Source organism: Mobula hypostoma, chromosome 27 (genome assembly GCF_963921235.1).
Source record: "Mobula hypostoma chromosome 27, sMobHyp1.1, whole genome shotgun sequence".
In the NCBI taxonomy this organism is placed as follows: domain Eukaryota; kingdom Metazoa; phylum Chordata; class Chondrichthyes; order Myliobatiformes; family Myliobatidae; genus Mobula; species Mobula hypostoma.
The window spans coordinates 37218089-37237332 of NC_086123.1; the positions used below are offsets into that span (position 1 = coordinate 37218089).

The window sequence follows — 19244 nt, forward strand, 5'->3', positions numbered from 1 at the left end:
GTTGAAAACCTGTGTTCCTCCATTTAGAGATTTATAGAAAGTTTGGCTTTATTTGTCACATGCACTTCGAAACATGCAGTGAAGTGCATCATTTACAACAAATCAAAGCAGCGAGAATGTGTGGGGGCAGCCCACAAGTGTTGCCAGGCTTCCAGTGCCAACATAGCATGCCTGAAACTTCCGAACCATAACCTAAGTGGTTGCCAATTGGGGCCCATGGACCCTTGCTTAATGCTATTGGTGCTTGGCATAAAAATGATTGGGAAGCTCTGCCCTAACCCATACAACTCTGGAATGTGGGAGGAAACTGGAGTACCCAGAGAAAGCCCACATGGCCACAGAGAGAACATACAAACTGCTTACAGATAGCTGTGGGAATCGAATCCCAGTTGGTGGTTTGGCATGTAACCCCTCCCCCCAGCCCCCACAACTGCCTTCATATCTTTTGGACTTGATTTTTCCAGTGTATACGTGGCAGGCCTTGTTCAAACTACTCCCTGTATACATGAGCCTGTCCAAATCTCAGATCATGTCCTAACCTATACTAAGATAGATTGGTAGTGAAGGTTTAGAAGGCCAAACATTGGTTTAGTTGGACATCTTGGTTGGCATATACCAATTGGGCTGAAGGTCCTGTTTTTGTGTTATATGACTCAATGCCTCTAAGACAAGGCACTGGTGGCTGACAGGGGAGGGAGGTGGAGTCTTTTCACCCCACATGCAAAGCCCCTGTGTCCTCTGAGGCATGACTTTGAGCTTCTCAATACTGTCCAGAATGTTCCTTCTCCACATGGTCCACAGATTCCGAGGAGTCAGGAGGGAATTTGCATTCCTTCATGGAGAGTGTTCCCGAACCGTTTCCTCCATCCAGCTTGGGACATTTTCCCAAAGGCCATTTCATAATGCAGTGTCTTCTTGAGAGTCTGGTGCCAGGCATGTTGGAGTGACGAGGATGGGCTGCTGTAGTTGATTAAGTGGAACTAGGGCCTCAGTGCACTCATGTCATATTTTTGCACAGTCTTCCTTCTCTCTCCCTTTTCAGTCTTGTATAATTTACATATAATTTATATTCTGTGTGTTGTCTGTTCCTCTGTGCCTGTGATTCTGCTCCAAGCAAGTTTCTCTTTATACCTGTACCTCACCGTGCTGGTGCACATGACAATAAACTTGACTTGACATTGTTTGCTTATCCTTCCAGTGGATCTGAAGGATTCTGTGTAGTATCCTTCCAGGGTCTGCTGTAGGTTATCTCGGTCTTGGAGAAGGGTGATCATTCTAAAGTGAAGATACTGCTTAATCGGGAGCCAAAATTACTCAGTGAGAACAGGAGTGATGGGTGAAGATTTCGTCATCTCTCAAACAGTAGCGATTACTGATGTCCTTTACACATTTATTAAGGGCATCTTCAAAGTTCAAAGTACATTTATTATCAAAGTATGTATACTATATAAAACCTTGAGATTTATCTCCTTACAGTCAGCCACAAGACAAAGATACCCAAAATAGCCCATTAACAAACAAAAGACCGTCAAACACACACTGTGCAGAGAGAGAAAAAAACAAATCATGCAAACAGCATTCAGAACTGAAGGCCGCAGAGCCTGGCATCACTGCTCCTGTTCGAGAAGCCCAGTAGTTTCAGGCCATAGCCTCATCCAGCACAGAGACAAACAACAGTGCAGCAGCGAGCTGAACCGAACTGTCCCTCATCTCCATCCCGGCACCCCGACCATTTCAATCTGGGCAGGCACGTAAATCGTCCAAACCTTGCTCTCTGCTACTTCAATACCCCCTCAGTCTCGGGCACTTCAATTTGGCCAGTTTGGTTCGGCTCTACAATTGATCAAACCATGGACCTTACCTTGACTTTGCCTTGCCTTGGCTCCACTGCATCGAATTGCCTCCAAGTCCAGCCTCCAGCAACTCCAGCCCAGACATAGTGCAATCATCCTATCTCTCCGAGACCCCAGCCCACACTCCAGAATGGCAGGTAGTACAGCTCAATTCTGAAGGGAAAGCCACAGGCTGCTGTTTTCAGTGATCGTTTACTGGAAAAGGTGTGAATAACAAAGTATTCAGTTGCTTTCTTTGTTTCATTGCCACCAGGAAGTATTTGCTGAACTTCAGCAACAAAGGAGGTGTAAGGTGCTCCTTTCCTCTGCTAGCCCACAGGACACCCATGGGCAAGGTGTTTAGTCCCCCGATCAGGGTCAAGTGAAGTCACGGGAGCAAACGGTAGGTAGTCACAAGTGACCACTGATGCCAGGCAGACAATGCCTGATGAGTATTGACAGTGGCCAAGAAAAATTTGCCAAGAACAATCATGGTCATGGAAAGATCATGATCGCCCACGTCATACGACATGGGATATAACAAACGAACAAGAGGGCATCAGTAATCACTACTGTTCAGGAAACTACAAGATTTTCACCATCACTCCTGTTCACACCGAACTACGTTGGCTACTGAATAAGCAATATCTTCACTGTAATGTTCATGCCCCTCAGGGTCTCTGTAAGTGCTGTAATGTATCACAACTGTTCCCACTCTGGAAACTCAGAAGCAATTACCCTACTATTGGCAGCTGTTCCTTCAAGTGTCAAATACCCAAATTCTACAGTGCCCACAACTTACTAACCTGTTTGTCTTTGGGATGTGGGAGGAAACCCACATGGTCACAGGGAGAACGTATAGACAGCAGTGGGAATTGAACCCTGCTCGTTGGAGCTGTAAAGTCTTACACCAGCTGCTACACTACCAGCGATTGAGAAACCGGGTGAAAATCGGATTGTTGTGTTGGCTGTCTCGGGTGTGAGATGGAGCAACGGCTACTTGATTTTCAATGAATGAGGAAGGAAAATAGTGGATACGAAGGAATTCCACAGCTTGGGTCTCAAGGAAAGAACAAAGTGAAAAATATGGTTCAGACACAGCACATAAACACTCACTAGCTTTCACCCCACTCCCTCCCAATTCCGATTTGATGGAGAATCTTATATTTGTTTTTGTGTCGTATCTGTGTAAGAGAGGTTCACAGTCAAATTTGAAATGTTGTCACTGCTGGAATGTCGTGCTAGTCGCAGATGGCACAGCAAGATCCCACAAATTGCAATACAATAATAATATCAGGATCGCCTATCAAAGTGGTCTTATTTGAAGTTTGAATGTTGGCCAGAACTTTGCTCTAGAATGTAGGCTATAGAACACTACAATAATAGTACAGACACTTCACTCATGATTGTGCCAACCTTTTAACCTACTCGAAGATCAATCTAACCCATCCCTCTTACATAGTTCTCCATTTTTCTCTCATCCATGTGCCTATCTGAGCGTCTCTTTACCAGCCCAGCAATGCATTCCACACATCCAACACTCTCTGTGTAAAATAACCCACCTCTAACATCCCTCCTATACTTTCCTCCAATCACCTTAAAATGATGTTCTGTTGTAATAGTTATTTCTGCTCTGAAAAAGCCTCTGGCTGAGCAATGTATCTATGATTCTTATCATCTTGTACACCTCTGTCAAGTCACCTCTCATCTTCCTTCGCTCCAAAGAGAAAAGCCCTAGTTCACTCAACCTTCCCTCATAAGACATGCTCTTTAATCCCGGCAGCATCCTGGTAAATCTCCCTCGTTCCCTCTTTAAAGCTTCCACATTCTTCCTATAATGGGATGACCAGAACTGAACACAATACTTCAAGTGTGGTCTAACCAGGGTTTTATAGAGTAACAACATTGCCTAGCAGCTTTTGAACTCTTTCCCCAACTAATGAAGGCCAGTGTGTTATATGTCTTCTTAACCGCCCTCTCAATTTGCATGGCAACTTTGACACAGAGCCTGAAATCCTGCTGTTCCTCAACACTGCTAAGAATCCTACCATTTACTTTGGACTCTGCTTTCAGATTTGACCCTGTAAGGTGAATCACTTCTCACTTCTCCAGAATGAACTCCATCTGCCACTTCTCAGCCCAGCTCTGCACCCAGTCAGCGTCCTGCTGTAACTTGAACCACCTTCTACACTATCCATAACACCACCAACCTTTGTGTCATCTGCGAACGTACTAACCCACCCTTCCACTTCCTCATCCAAGTAAGTTATTAAGATCACACTCTAGTTTGAAGTGTTGCCACAGACTGTCACACATTCATTAGAAGAGACAGAGAGGGCCTCAGAATAACTTGTAATGCCAACCAAAACAGCAGGTCTGAAATTGCAGCCTGATGTTGAAGTCAGATTTGAACCATCTATTTTATTAGCTCATTGCAACTTCCACTAAGCCATATAATGATTCAGCTCCATGCCCACAGGAAAATGAATCTCAGGGTGAGATATAAGTATGGTATGTACCTTGATAATAAAATTTACTTTGAACTTTGATACTGAACTCACTCAGGTACTTTGCAACTGGTTGTGAAGGAAAACTAAAAGGAAACTACTTCGGAATATAGGACCCCAGGGTGTACAAATTAGGACTAGGGGTGTTTGGATTGGAGCCAGCAAGCACCTCTGCGTGCACCGGTCATCGTTCATTTTAAGGAAAGAACAAGGTGCTAGAGGAACTCAGTGGATTAGGCAGCATCTGTGGAGAGAAATGGACAGTCAACATCTTAGGTTGCAATCCCTCACCTGGACTGATTGGGTCCAGATAAAAGATCTCAACCCAAAACATTCCTCGACAGATGCTGCCTGACTGGTTGTGCTCCCCCAGCATCTTGTCTGTCATTCCACATTCCACTCTCTGCAGTCCCTTGTGTCTGTATTGTTAGTTTCAAGTTTGAGATTGATAAATATTCGATACAGCACATTGGGTAGACCAGAGTGAGATAGGTCACAGATCAGCCATGATCTCATTGAATCCAGGAACTGGCCTGGGGCAGCAATAGGCCTCTTCTCAGCCCTACTTTTGTGCTTCAAAACATTTGTTCAATCTACCTACAGGTTTGTTAGATATAATGGAACCATAACAAGACCTTCTGACAGATGCCCCTTCCCTCCTCTCATTTCCCACCCCCTTTGCTTCTGTCCTCTTCTAGATTCCTTTTTCACTGCCCTTTGCCTCTTCCTCTATCACCCAACCAGCATTTTTATCATGACCACTCTCCCTTCCTTCCCCACCTACACACCTTCCCCCTTTCACCTGCACTCACCCATCACTCCTTCCCACGCCCCCAACCCTTCTGCTCTCTTATTTTCCAATCCTGATGAAGGGTTTTGGCCTGAACTGTCAACTGACCATCTTCCTCCATAGATGCTGCCTGACCTGCTGGGCTCCCCCAGCATTTTGTGTGTGCTACTCCAGATTTCTAGCATCTGCAGAATCTCTTGTGTGACACCACAAGAGCGACAACTTTTCAATATTATTTCATTTGTGAGATCCTCAGGGACAGGTGGTCAGTCAAAGTGTAATAGAATTGTCGTCTTTCTTTCACTGAAGTTCTGCCAGTAAAGGGCACAACTGGTTTGGAGTGTTTGCCTGGCTTCTTGGTAGTGGTTTCTGAGTTTACATCGTGTGACTTAGTGCTTCCCTCTGACCCACACCTGATACCTTATAGATTACAGATCAGTCCACATATGTTTTACTTATGTCAACACTGAACTGATTCCACAACCTACAGACTCAATTTCAAGGACTCGACAACTCATGTTCTCAGTTTTTATTGATTTATTTATTAGCTATACCTATCTATATACCTGTTACGTTTTGGAACTTCAAAACATTAACTTAATTTCAAAGAAGAGTCTGAAATACAGATATAGCTTCGTTTTTATTTTAAGTGAGGTGCGCGTGTATCACAAGGTAGTGTGATAATGAATGCAATTAAGGTATTTTGCATATATCTCGTAATGAATTATTTAAATGAACATGAATGCTTAATCAGGCAATATATACACAAAATTACTGAAATATTATTGAAATATTAAATACACAACACGACCCATCTATTTATCTACACAATTTGTCTTTTGCACATTTGTTGCCAGTCTTTGGTTCTGTATAGTTTTTGTAATGTATTTATTTTCCTGTATAAGCCTGCAAGGTAGTGAATCTCAGGACAGTATATGGTAAAATATACATAATTTGATAATAAATTTACTTGAACTTTAACTTTGACAGATCACACATTGTTACTTGATTAACAAAACTCACAGGTCAGTGACCTTCTCTTTGTGTGGGTCAGACAACAAGTAAATCACTTTCAACAAAGCAACGTGCTTGATTCAGCTGTCAGTGAGTTCAGATTATTCCACCTCATTGCCTGGGAAAAGTACTTTGATGTGATGACCAGTAAGTTTGGACAGCAGACTCTGATGAGCTGTCAGATCCATTGTCCGCTTTAGTTCGAGGGCTGCATTTGCCAGGGTATAAATTAAACACCGAGTGCTTGTCAGGCATCAGGTTGGACGAGCGATCCACAGGTAGGAGACTCTGGGAGTCAGAGAGAGGAGAGAAAGAAACAGAAGGCCCGAAAGGGAAAAGGCCAAGCAGAAAGAGCTTTGTAAATGAAGGATCAACGAGAAGCAATAGATAGAAAATATTGAAAGAAGCTTTGATCAAATGCTTTTGTTAAATATAGAGGTTGGGTGAAGAAATTTTGGTATGATGCACTAGCACCAGCACACCTATCTGGTTTGAAAGGAGTCAGAGAAGAGGCAGAGGGTTATCAGTGGTTGGAGTATTAAAAAGTTCTTGTGTGCAAGGGATGTTAAGAGTAATTTTGGTTCCATACGTTAGGGTCATCTACCCTGAGGGAAAAAGTCATGAATTACTAAGAATAACAGAATGATGAGAACACTCAGAACTCGAAAAAATGAGATAGAAATTCCAATATTTGCTGATTCTCAATTCAATTTGAAGCTGTTTGTGTTGCAAATTGATGAGCTTGATAAATTATTATTTGAGGTGTGAGGGTATTGATTTAGTTAGTTTTTCTGCCTTGGATTGGGAATGTGTTATATTTCTGTCTCGTTTTCTCAGCTTCACATCGTACTTGAGGGTGCAGAATGTCTCAGACCACAAAGAGCCCCACCCAGGAGAAGAAAAACCTCGGGACGGGGGAGGTTTCCACTCCAGGCTCCAAGAGCCCGAAGACCAGAGAACCAGGAATGGGCAACTTCAAGGTGAGTGTAACATTGTGCCCCAAGTAACAGTGATTTGCTTAGATCTGGTTTATTGTTGAATTCATTTTGGAAATGGGTAAAAGCTCCTGTATGTGCCAGACTCATCCCTCCTGTAGTGGGTTAAATTCCTTGTCATCATTTGGCTGAGATACACTCATAGAGGCAGGAGGAGGAGAGATAATAGGTCCTGACTGATGAGTTAACCAGTTATGAAGCCACACAGAATGGGAACAGGCTTGTCAGCACCTCAATTTGCTCTGACCATTAAGGTCCCAGTTTATACCAAATCCTAGTTTACTTTTCCATCATCCCCATCAATTCCCCTCTGATCTGACCATTCCTTCTACATGGCCATTTAAAGTGCACAATTAACCTAGCAAATCACTTCTTTGGGATATGGGGAGAGTCTAGAGAATGCGCAGAGTCCCCACCAGTCACGATTGAACCCAGGGCCCCTCCCTCCCTCCTTTTAAAGGCAATTGGAGATGAAAGATTAGCATTACAATATCTGTCACATGAATATTGAAACTTTGAAGCATGCAGTGAAAGACATCGTTTGCATCAAAAAAAAACATTCCGAGGATTACGCTGGAGACAGCTGCAAATGCAGCCCGTTATGTCTGGCACTAACATAGCATGTGCACAACACATGGACCCCAACTCCTGCGTTCTTTTTTTTGGAATGTGGGAGGAAACTAGAGCATCTGGAGGTCATGCCAGATCGCTCCAATTCTGAAAATAAATATAAAAAATAATCTTGAAAATAATTGTCAAGTCTTCATTTAACTTTCTAAAATGCAGTTTGTATAATTCCCTCTGACATGTAAATATTTGCAGCAGTTATTAAGACCAAGTCAAGTTGAGATTCTTGTCAGGTGCAGGTGCAATGAAAAACTAGTTTGCAGCAACACCACAGGCATGTAGATTGAGACAACATACATGAATCATACATACGTCATACAAGGTACTGAACTTCTGACCATTGTTCATGAAGACTGATCCATAGACTAGCGTCCCTACATTGTGGTCCAAGGAACTTAAATTCAAGTAATCACATAAACCTGGAATTAAGTGCAAAGTAGTCTCGGTCACTGTAACACACACACATTACTGGAGGAACTCAGCAGGCCAGGCAGCATCTAGGGAATGCAATAAAGAGTTGACATTTCGGACTGAGACCTTACATTAGGAATAGTAATGGTAAAGCTGTTGTAAAAACCCTACTGGTTAGCTATTGTCTTTTAGGGAAAGAAATCTGCTACTCTTACCCCATCTGGCTAGTAGTTGACTCTAAATTTACCAATGTGATTATCCCTTTACTGCCTCCTCAGTTCAGAGCACCTCAAGTGAGACAATAGCTTCCAGGATTGCCTGTGATGGCACTTTCCATAAATGGATATATTACAGGTTCATTTGAATGCTCCTTAGCATAACAAGCAATGACCTTTATTTGCAGGCAAGCTTGTAAACACATCATTAGTTATGAAGATGTGCAGAGAGGCAGATACCACAGAGCCCTCCTCCTTCCTTGGTTTCTGTGCACTGTGGAAGCTGGTAATATGGCCAGCTTCAGGAATTGCTTTAATTGACTCCCTGGGCAGGAACCTTGCAGCCTAAGTAATGCTACAAAAATATTTGTGGAATTGTGTACCATTGAAATTTGTGAGTCTAACTGAATGGGCCTGGGTTCTGAGCCAGTGTGGTGGTGCAGTAGTTAGCACATCACCCCACCCCACAGAGCCAGCTTTCAGCGGTCGGTGTTCAATTCCCACTGCTGTCTGTGAGGAGTTTGTATGGTCTCCTCATGACCATGTGGGTTTCCTTCCACGTTCCAAAGACATGCGGCTAGAGCTGGTGAGTTATGAGCATACCATGTTGGTACTACAAACATGGCGGCACTTGTCAGCTGCCCAGCTCAATCTTTGCTGGTCTGATTTGATGCAAACAACGCATTTCACTGTTTGTTTTGATGTACATGTGACAAATAAAAAACATCTCTTTCTTTAATATTATCTGGATTTCCCAAAGCTCACTTGATGGAAATGCCAGAAGAGTAGTGTAAGTGGCTGCTTTACCATTCATATTGTATTTCAGGGTGCGAACCTTGGACATTTCCATGTTAGTGCATGGTGTTTGGCTGTCTTTATCAGCCATTCAGCGGCGTTAGAAATGCAGAGTAATGATTTATTTATTTAGACATCAGCACGGTAACAGGAACTTCTGCATCATGCGTTGCCCAATTGCACCCATTAATTGCACTTGGAACATGGGAGGAAACCGGAGCACCCGGAGGAAACCCACGTGGTCACCGGGAGAACGTACAAACTCCTTACAGACGGTGGCAGGAATTGAACCCAGTCTCTGGTGCTGTGAAGGCGTTCCTAACCACTACACTACCTTGCTTCCACTGAGGCAGGGGGTTGTGCATCAACGAGCCCAGCTTCCATTTACCAGTCTGGTCCATTACAAGTGATCTCAGGTGAGCAAATCCTATCACATTCATCTGAAGATAATTAGCAGATCAGTGCCAACAGTCTTGCTCACAGGATGAAGGCTAGACAAAGGTTTGGAGCAATGGTTCCAGTGGGAATTAGGTTGACACCATTGACGTTTGATGGAAAGTAAATAGTGTGAACTTACCTTACCCAGCACAGTGCATGTCATTGAAAGAAGGAGACAGCTTTAGAGATCTCATCAGGTTCAGAAGATTGGTGTTCAATTAACACTGATTATAACAACAAGACTAGTCTCTGATTCATGGGTGAGCAAGATTCAAGATTCAAGATGTTTAATATCATTTCCAGCACACAAGTGTAAAGGAGAACAAAATAATTGTTACTCTGCATCCGATGCAGCATAAAAAAAACTTACTGCAGATCCACAGTAGCACAAAAAACACAAAGAGATAATGAACACAATAATAAACAACACAATAAATATAAATACATAAGATATCTGATAAACACAGATTGATTGTATATCCATAAAGTAACTCTAGGCCCAGGAGTGTCTGTACATAAGGTGACTCTGACAGGTAGTGGTGGTGTTGGGGGTGTGGAGGGGTGGGTTATTGAGTGGAGGTGTTGATGCTTGGGGAAAGTAAGTGTTTTTGAGTCTGCTGGTCCTGGTATGGATGCTGCGTAGCCTCCTCTCTGATGGGAGTGGGACTAACAGTCCGTGAGCATTGCGGTGGGATCCTTCGTGATGTTGTTAGCTAATTGACTCCATCTTTTGTTGCAGATCGTCATTTATGAACAGGAGAACTTCCAGGGCCGATTCATGGAGTTCTCCGGCGAGTGCGTTAACCTGTGTGAGCAAAACTTTGACAGAGTGGGCAGCGTCCGTGTGATTTGTGGACCGTAAGTTACCCTTCAAAGAGCTGCTAGGTCCATGGAGAGAGGGGAGCAGACACATATGACACCCCCTCATCTGTGTGAAGATATGCTTCACCCAGCTCCCATGTGTTAATTGAAATGTTTCTGGGATAGAAAAGTGGAACTTCCCCAAGTTCTGAGCAGTGGAGGAAATGGAACCTTGGAGACAGAATATAGAAAAAAGTTTAATCTCCTACTTTGTCATATTGTTTTAAAACTGCCAAACAGAAGCAAGGCAGAAATCTTATTTTGTGCTGCTAAAATATTTGAGCCATCTCACTCGTGGACTTGTGACTGCAAATCAGACAGTCTGTTTGAGATTGGACCAATGTGATGTTCTTGGATGCGGGGAAAGCAGGAGAATACAGGGGCATCATCTTCATCATTATGTGCCGTGTGGTATTATAGGGTGATCACGGGCTTCTGTCTGTCTTTATTCTGCTTATTCTTTTCTCCATCCATGACCACAATTGCTCTTGGCAAGTTTTTCTTCAGAAGTGTTTTGCCATTGCCTTCTTCTGGGCAGTGTCTTTACAAGATGGGTGATCCCAGCCGTTATCAATACTCTTCAGATATTGTGTGCCTGGTGTCAGTGGTCACATAACTAGGACTTGTGATATATACCATCCACTATCTGCACCCATGGGTTCACATGACCCTGATGGGGCGGGGCTAAGCAGGTGCTACACCTTGTCCAAGGGGGACCTGCAGGCTAGCGGAGGGAAGGTGCACCTTTTACCACCTTTGGTAGAGAGTATCTCTACCCCAGCACCCAAATGATGGGTCAGCTCTTCAAAAAGAGCTGGCCCAGATTAAATAGGCCAGGTACTATCCTTCTGTCACAGACCAATACAGCATGGAAATAGGTCCTTCAGAGCAACTCGTCCATGCCAATGAAGAAGCCCCTCTGTTAGTCTCATCTATCTACATTTGGCCTTTGTCCATCAACACCAGGGGTTCCCAACCTTTTTTACTTCATGGACCCCTGCCATTTACCAAGGGGTCTGGTTAGGAACGCCTGCTCTGTACCTGTTCAAAGTCTTTAAAATATTGTTATAATGGCCCCCCAACCACTTCCTCTGCCGGCTTGTTCCATACCTGCACTACCCGCTGCTTGAGGAAGTTGTCCCTCAGGTCATTCTTAAATCTTTACCCTTTCACCTTACTCCTATGCCCTCTAGTTTTGTGATTCCCCTTCCACGGGGAAAAAAGACTGTGTGGATTTCCCCTATCTATGCCCCTCATGATTTTACATGCCTCTACAAAGCAACCCCTCCAAGGAGTACACATCTGTTCTGCCCAACCTCCCCCAGTAACTCAGGCCCACGAATCCTGACTACGTTCTCATAAAGAAAATGCTGGAGGAACGCAGCAAGTCAGGCAACATCCGTGGAGCAGAATACACTGTTGATGCTTCGGGCTGACCCCCTTCATCAAGACTCAACATTACTCAAGATTTCCAGCATCTGGAGAATATCTTGTGTTTAATATTCTTCTAACTTTCTAATTTAATGACATCTTTCCTTCATTAGGGTGACCAAAACTGTACACAATATGCATCACCATTCTATACTTCTACAAACATTCATCTGGAGAAAATAAGAGAAACTTCTTTATTACTAGAATCAGAACCAGGTTTAATATCACTGATATATGTCATAAAATTTGTTTTGTGGCAGTTGTACAGTGCAATACGTTAAAAAGCTATAAATTACAATTATGTATAAAATAAATTAAATTACATAACTCATATAAAATGAGAGCAAAAATAGTGACGGCAGAGGGGAAAGAACTGTTCCTAAAACATTGAGTGTGTCTCTTCAGGCTTCGGCACCCCCTCCCTGATTATAGCAATGAGAAGGGGGTATGTCCTGGGAGCTGGTGGGCCTTAGTAATGGATGCTACTTTTTTGAGCCATCGCCTTTTAAAGATGTCCTCGGTGCTGGGGAGGCTGGTGTCCATGATGGAGCTGGCTGAGTTTTCAGTCCTTTGCAGCTTTTTCTGATCCTGTGCAGTGGCCCCTCAATGCCAGGTGGAGATGCAACCAGTTAGAATGCTCTCCATGGTACATCTGTAGATATCTGCTAGAGTCACTGATGACTTACTAAATACCATATTACTCTCTGTAACTTGGATTCCAAACTGCTGGGAAAATTGTTCTACCTCTTACCTAAACTTGTTTGTTTCTGCCTCATGTTCCAGCTGGGTTGCTTATGAGCAGTCAAACTTCCGTGGAGAAATGTTCATTCTGGAGAAAGGCGAGTACCCTCGCTGGGATTCCTGGTCCAACAGCTACAGGAGTGACCGTTTCATGTCCTTCCGGCCGGTTTATATGGTACGTTGTCCGCACCTGACCGTGAAGGATGGTGAAACACAAACTCATCAGTCACACAGGCACAATATGCTTGGTGCATCACCTCCATCAGCAACTCCTTAATCTCCACTTTGACTCCGCACCAAAACTCAAGGAGGATGTTTTAATACAGCTCTCATGTGCCTAGGCAGAACATGAAAGATAAAGATTAGATTAGTTTTATTTGTCACATGTACATTGAAGCATAGGGTGAAATGAGTCATTTGTGTCAACAATCAACACAGTCCAAGAATGTGCTGGGGACAGTCAGCACTTATCACCACTCTTCCAGCACCAATATTGTTTGCCCACAACTTGCTAACCCTTAAGAAACCCATATGTCTTTGGAACGTGGGAGGAAACTGGAGCACCCGGAGGTCATGGGGCAGAACGTACAAACTCCTTTCAGGCAGTGGTGGGAATTGAACCTGAACACTGATGCTGTAAGTGTAATGCCAGCCACTATGCTATTGTGCCTCTCTAAATGAGAGCTCTCCAAACAACAGGTCTCCTTGACCTCAAAGCTCAAGTCTGGTTCTCAGGGCTAACCTTTCTCAGCTTCTTACTTATAGCCAATGCCTTTGTCCCTTTCTTCAGCTTTGAATATACCTTCCTGTGATGTCTTCTGTGCTTCTGCACCTTCACTGTAAAAACTAGTAGGACCTTCTCACCTCGTAACTATTTGCTTCCTGTTTCACTCTATTTCTGAACCCTTTACTTCCCAAGCTTTTACTCCAGAGGCTTTCAAAAACCCAAACCTGATGTCTCCCCTTACAATCTCACCTTTCTTTCTATGCTTGAGACTTTGCAGAAGAGTTTTCTGAATGAGCACTGCATCACAAGATGAGGCTGGTGAAATTCAGCATTGAACAAACCCTTTCTGCTCTCTCTAGATCTGAGGTTCCTCACCTGGCATCCACAGACACCTCAGTTAAAGGTAGGGGTCCATAGCATAAAAAAGGTTAGGAACCTCCTGCTCTAGTGGGATGCTAAAAATTCCACCCATAACCCAGGCCATTCACTCAGTCCTTCATCTATAGTGTGTACCAACAATATGCATAGCAATTACCCCCCTAGGGTAATCAAACAACACATGACTCTTCTAACCAAGAGGCAACAATGGCATGGTAGCACTATCCCCTGGAGGATTCCTTCCTGGTCATACAGTTTCTTTGTTGTTGTGTCTACGTCCCAGAACTAACTCTCCAACAGCACCATGGGAGCACTTGGACATGAAGAATACTCTCATTTAAGAAAGTGACTCACCTTTGCTTGGTCAAACAGCACAGCATACAAATAGGCCATTCAGCCCATTGTATCTATGCTGGCCATCAAATACCCATCTACACTAATCCAATATTCCAGCAGCTGTCCTGCAGCTTTAAATGCCATAGTGTTTCAAGTGTTCACAGAAACTCTAGAGAGGGTGCAGAAGAGATTTAGCGGATGATGCCTGGATCAGAGAGCATGTCCTGTTGAGTAAGCTGGGCCTTTTCTCTTTGGAATGAAGGAGGATGAGCTGACTTGATAAAGATGTACAAGATGACAGGAGTGGATTGAGTGGATAGCTAAAGACTTTTTCTCAGGACAGAAATGTCTTAATACCAGGGGTATAATGTTAAGGTGTCTATAGAGAAGTAGAGGAGGGAATGTCAGAGATAAATTTTTTGCACAGATGGTGGTGGGTGCGTGGATAGAGGCAGATACATTAAGCACATTTAAGAGACTCTTAAATAAGTACATGGATGAAAGTAAAACAGACGGCTATGTGGGATGGAATGGTTGGATTGATCATGGAGTTGGTGAAAAAGTTAGCATAATATTGTGGGCCGAATAGCCATAGAACATGGTGTTCTATGTTCTAATGAGTCCTTCCACCTACTTTTGGGTCATTGGTAAACATTAGCACCTTGCATTTCGCTGTCTCCTGCAGGTCACTAAAGCTGATAGTTAACAGTTGTGAGCTGTTCTCTGCTCTTCCCAATCCCTGGGGCAGTCCATTAGTTACAACAGCACCAATTTTCATGTCATCTATGAACTTAGTAATCATACTTGCCGTTAAATTAGGGATGGACAATAAATCCCGTCCTTGCCAGCGGTGCCAAGATCCGAAACACATCAATTAAACTAAGACTACTTTGACAAAATGCACTGAATTCCAGGCTGCTCCTCCTGTCTCAGTGCCCTCTGCACGAACTCGTCTGGCCAAACCATTTTATTTTGAGATGCAGCACGGTAACATTCCCTTCCGGCCCAACGAGCTCGCTCTGTCCTATCACACCCATGTGACCAATTAGCCTACTAACCGGTACGTCTTTGGAATGTGGGAGGAAACCGGAGCACCCGGAGAAAACCCTCACAGTCACAGGGAGAATGCACAAACCTCTGACAGACTGTGGTGGAATTGTACCGGGGTCGCTGGCGCTGTGAAGTGTTACGATAATCACTATGCTACTGTGTGGTGGAGGCACTATAGGAATACTGGTCTATCATCTGGTGCCTGTTGGTGTCTCCCACTCTGTGCCTCGACCAGTTAGATTCCATTCATTGCTGATCAGTGCATCCCCCTGTTAAAAAGCAGCCGTCAATAAAGGCAGTGGAAAAGGTAAATGTCAGATTCCCTAACCGTTTGTTTTAACTCCCTGCTTCACAGGATAATCAGGAGCACAAAATCAGCCTTTACGAAATGGCTGAATTCCAAGGAAACAAGATGGAGGTCGTGGAAGATGACATTCCCAGTCTATGGGCCTACGGATTCAGTGACCGTGTGGGCAGTGTGAGGGTCCACAGTGGCACGTGAGTAACTATCGAGTGGAACTCACAGGGAGAGCCGATCTTGTACACATCACTTGTTCTGGGTGTATATGTCTTTGTATCATTGGATTATGAAAGGTGGAGGTGAAACAAGTCCTGAATATCGCCGTACTGAAGTTAAGCATGTAGATTTTCTTCCCTGGAACACAGGAGATTGAGGGGTGGCCTGGTAGATCATGGGGGCTGAGCGGCATTCAGGGTGAAGGTAGATAGATTTTTTCCCAGGGAGGGCATGCTAAAAATCAAGAGGATATAGGTTCATGGTCCGAGGTGAGAAATTTAAGTGGAACTTCAAGTCTAGCCTTTTCTGGAATTGACCTGGTGAACCTTCTCTACACCACCTCCGAAGTGATTAGATTCTTCACACGAAGGTGAATCAGAATAGAAACTTCCTTGTCTCCAGAATATATCTGGCAAACCTCCTCTACACCACCTCCAGAGAGGTCAGCTTCTCCACACAAAAGTTGGTGCATATTGTAATGAGCTGCCAGAAATAATGGCTGAGGTGGCCATCTTGAAAAGCCATCTAGATATGTCCGTGGAAAGGAGAGTTTTAGAGGGCTACGGACCAAGTGTGGGCAGATGGTTCTAAACTGCTGGGCAACACTGTTGGCACTGACGCGTTGGGCGAAGTGCCTGCTTCCATGGTGTAATCCTCTATGACTCTGAAACTGCAGGTGATTATGAGACAAATCATGTGAAGGCCTGCAGAGGGTAAGGATTGAGTATAGGAGCCAGGATGTCTTCCTGTGACAGGACCAAGGGATGGTGCCAGGGAAGAGAGTCAGCAGAGTAACCGGCAAGTGGAAGGACGTCTGATCTCTGCTGGTGGCACGGCCGTGAGGTGGTTAGTGTAATATTTCACAGCGCTAGCTGTAAGATCAGGGTTCGATTCCCACTGTGGTCTGGAATGTCTGTATGTTCTCCCTGTGAAACCATAGAAACCATAGAAACTACAGCACAGAAACAGGCCTTTTGGCCCTTCTTGGCTGTGCCAAACCATTTTCTGCCTAGTCCCACTGACCTGCACACGGACCATATCCCTCCATACACCTCCCATCCATGTATCTGTCCAACTTATTCTTAAATGTTAAAAAAGATCCCGCATTTACCACTTCGTCTGGCAGCTCATACCATACTCCCACCACTCTCTGTGTGAAAAAGCCCCCCCTAATGTTCCCTTTAAACTTTTCCCCCGTCACCCTAAACCCATGTCCTCTGGTTTTTTTCTCCCCTTGCCTCAGTGGAAAAAGCCTGCTTGCATTCACTCTATCTATACCCATCATAATTTTATATACCTCTATCAAATCTCCCCTCATTCTTCTACGCTCCAGGGAATAAAGTCCCAACCTATTCAACCTTTCTCTGTAACTGAGTTTCTCAAGTCCTGGCAACATCCTTGTAAACCTTCTCTGCACTCTTTCAACCGTATTAATATCCTTCCTGTAATTTGGTGACCAAAACTGAATACAATACTCCAGATTCGGCCTCACCAATGCCTTATACAACCTCATCATAACATTTCAGGTCTTATACTCAATACTTTGATTTATAAAGGCCAATGTACCAAAAGCTCTCTTTACGACTCTATCTACCTGTGACGCCACTTTTAGGGAATTTTGTATCTGTATTCCCAGATCCCTCTGTTCCACTGCACTCCTCAGTGCCTTACCATTAACCCTGTATGTTCTACGTTGGTTTGTCCTTCCAACATGCAATACCTCACACTTGTCAGTATTAAACTCCATCTGCCATTTTTTAGCCCATTTTTCCAGCTGGTCCAAGTCCCTTTGCAGGCTCTGAAAACCTTCCTCACTGTCTACTACATCTCCAATCTTTGTATCATCAGCAAACTTGCTGATCCAATTTACCACATTATCATCCAGATCATTGATATAGATGACAAATAACAATGGACCCAGCACTGATCTCTATGGCACACCACTAGTCACAGGCCTCCACTCAGAGAAGCAATTCTCTACCACCACTCTCTGGCTTCTTCCATCGAGCCAACGTCCAATCCAATTTACCACCTCTCCATGTATACCTAGCGACTGAATTTTCCTAACTAACCTCCCATGCGGGACCTTGTCAAAGGCCTTACTGAAGTCCATGTAGACAATATCCACTGCCTTCCCTTCATCCACTTTCCTGGTAACCTCCTCGAAAAACTCCAATAGATTGGTCAAACATGACCTACCACGCACAAAGCCATGTTGACTCTCCCTAATAAGCCCCTGTCTATCCAAATGCTTGTAGATTCTGTCTCTTAGTACTCCCTCCAATAACTGACCTACTACTGACGTTAAACTCACCGGCCTATAATTTCCCGGATTACTTTTCGATCCTTTTTTAAACAACGGAACAACATGAGCCACTCTCCAATCCTCTGGCACCTCACCTGTAGACAGCGACATTTTAAATATTTCTGCCAGGGCCCCTGCAATTTCAACACTAGTCTCCTTCAAGGTCCAAGGGAACAAGGTCCGAGGGAAAACGTGATCTTCCTCTGAGTGCTCAGATTTTCTCCCACATTGCAAAGATGTACGAGTTAGTGTTGGTAAATTGTCAGCATGTGGGTGCTGGAAGACAGGTGACCATAATGGGCTGTCTCCAGCACATGCCCAGACTGTATTGGTTATTGATGCAAATGACACATTTCATTGTATGTTTTCTGTGACAAATCAAATGAATATTAAACCTTATCTTTTCCTCCCGCTGCTGCAGATGGGTCGGATACCAGTACCCTGGATACAGAGGATACCAGTACCTGTTTGAGATGGGGGATTACAAGCACTGGAATGAATGGTACGCCCAGCAGCCCATGATCCAGTCCATCCGCCGTCTCCGAGACATGCAATGGCATCAGAAGGGCTTCTTCCAGCTGGCCACCAAGTGAGGAGGCTCCTCCTGCCATCGCCCTCAGAGTTCGTTCACCCAGTTCAGTCCCCCAGGGAATCGGTTCGCAACCCATTTTTCATTCACCTGGAGCAGGGCATTCCTCTGCACTTTACAACGTAAAGCAGATTCCAAACTGTACCTTACCATGCAAATAAAAAAGGTGGAGGAAACATTGGCAGCTTGGTCTGGTTCATAGGATGGGTCAGCATTTGGCGCATTTCCCTGCAGGGGTGGAATTTGTCCTCAGGACCTATGACAGAGTGGAGCTATAGGGATGTAGATACCTGAAGCTCTGGATCTGAAAGACGGCCCTGTCCATTTAATAGAACTGCTTTCAGAAACAGATTTCAATGTGCAGAAGCTAAGTATTGTGATTTTGGCATGAAGGCTCAAGGAAGTACTGTTGTGCTCTCCTGTTGGGACAGTGATCCGTGAAATCAGTGGTTCTCTGTACCTTCATCCACCATACATGACATGGAGGGTGTGGTTGCTCATTACCCACTATGTTTGGCAATGGGGTCTGGATACTGGGAACAATATGGAGTCTAGGAGATTCTGCACGCTGGTCTCGACTGATATCATGGGTGCTGTCACTAGACGCTGGACCCTATGGATAATATAGGCAGTGGACAGTGGGCACTGGACACTTCTGGACATTATGGAGAGTGGACAATATAGA

At 44.2% G+C, this 19244-nt stretch overlaps 1 protein-coding gene across 2 annotated transcripts in view; it reads left to right on the plus strand.

Moving 5' to 3' along the window:
• crybb1 (crystallin, beta B1) overlaps nucleotides 1–18699 on the plus strand; it is a 34526-nt gene extending 15827 nt beyond the window's left edge. For both annotated transcript variants that reach the window (XM_063034512.1, XM_063034511.1), the window contains exons 3-7: nucleotides 6981–7123; nucleotides 10364–10482; nucleotides 12700–12832; nucleotides 15504–15646; nucleotides 18392–18699. In XM_063034512.1, the coding sequence (XP_062890582.1) occupies nucleotides 7007–7123; nucleotides 10364–10482; nucleotides 12700–12832; nucleotides 15504–15646; nucleotides 18392–18563 (684 nt within the window). In that variant the 5' untranslated portion in view covers nucleotides 6981–7006 and the 3' untranslated portion in view covers nucleotides 18564–18699. The remainder of the gene's footprint in view (nucleotides 1–6980; nucleotides 7124–10363; nucleotides 10483–12699; nucleotides 12833–15503; nucleotides 15647–18391) is intronic.
• Nucleotides 18700–19244: the final 545 nt, after the last annotated feature.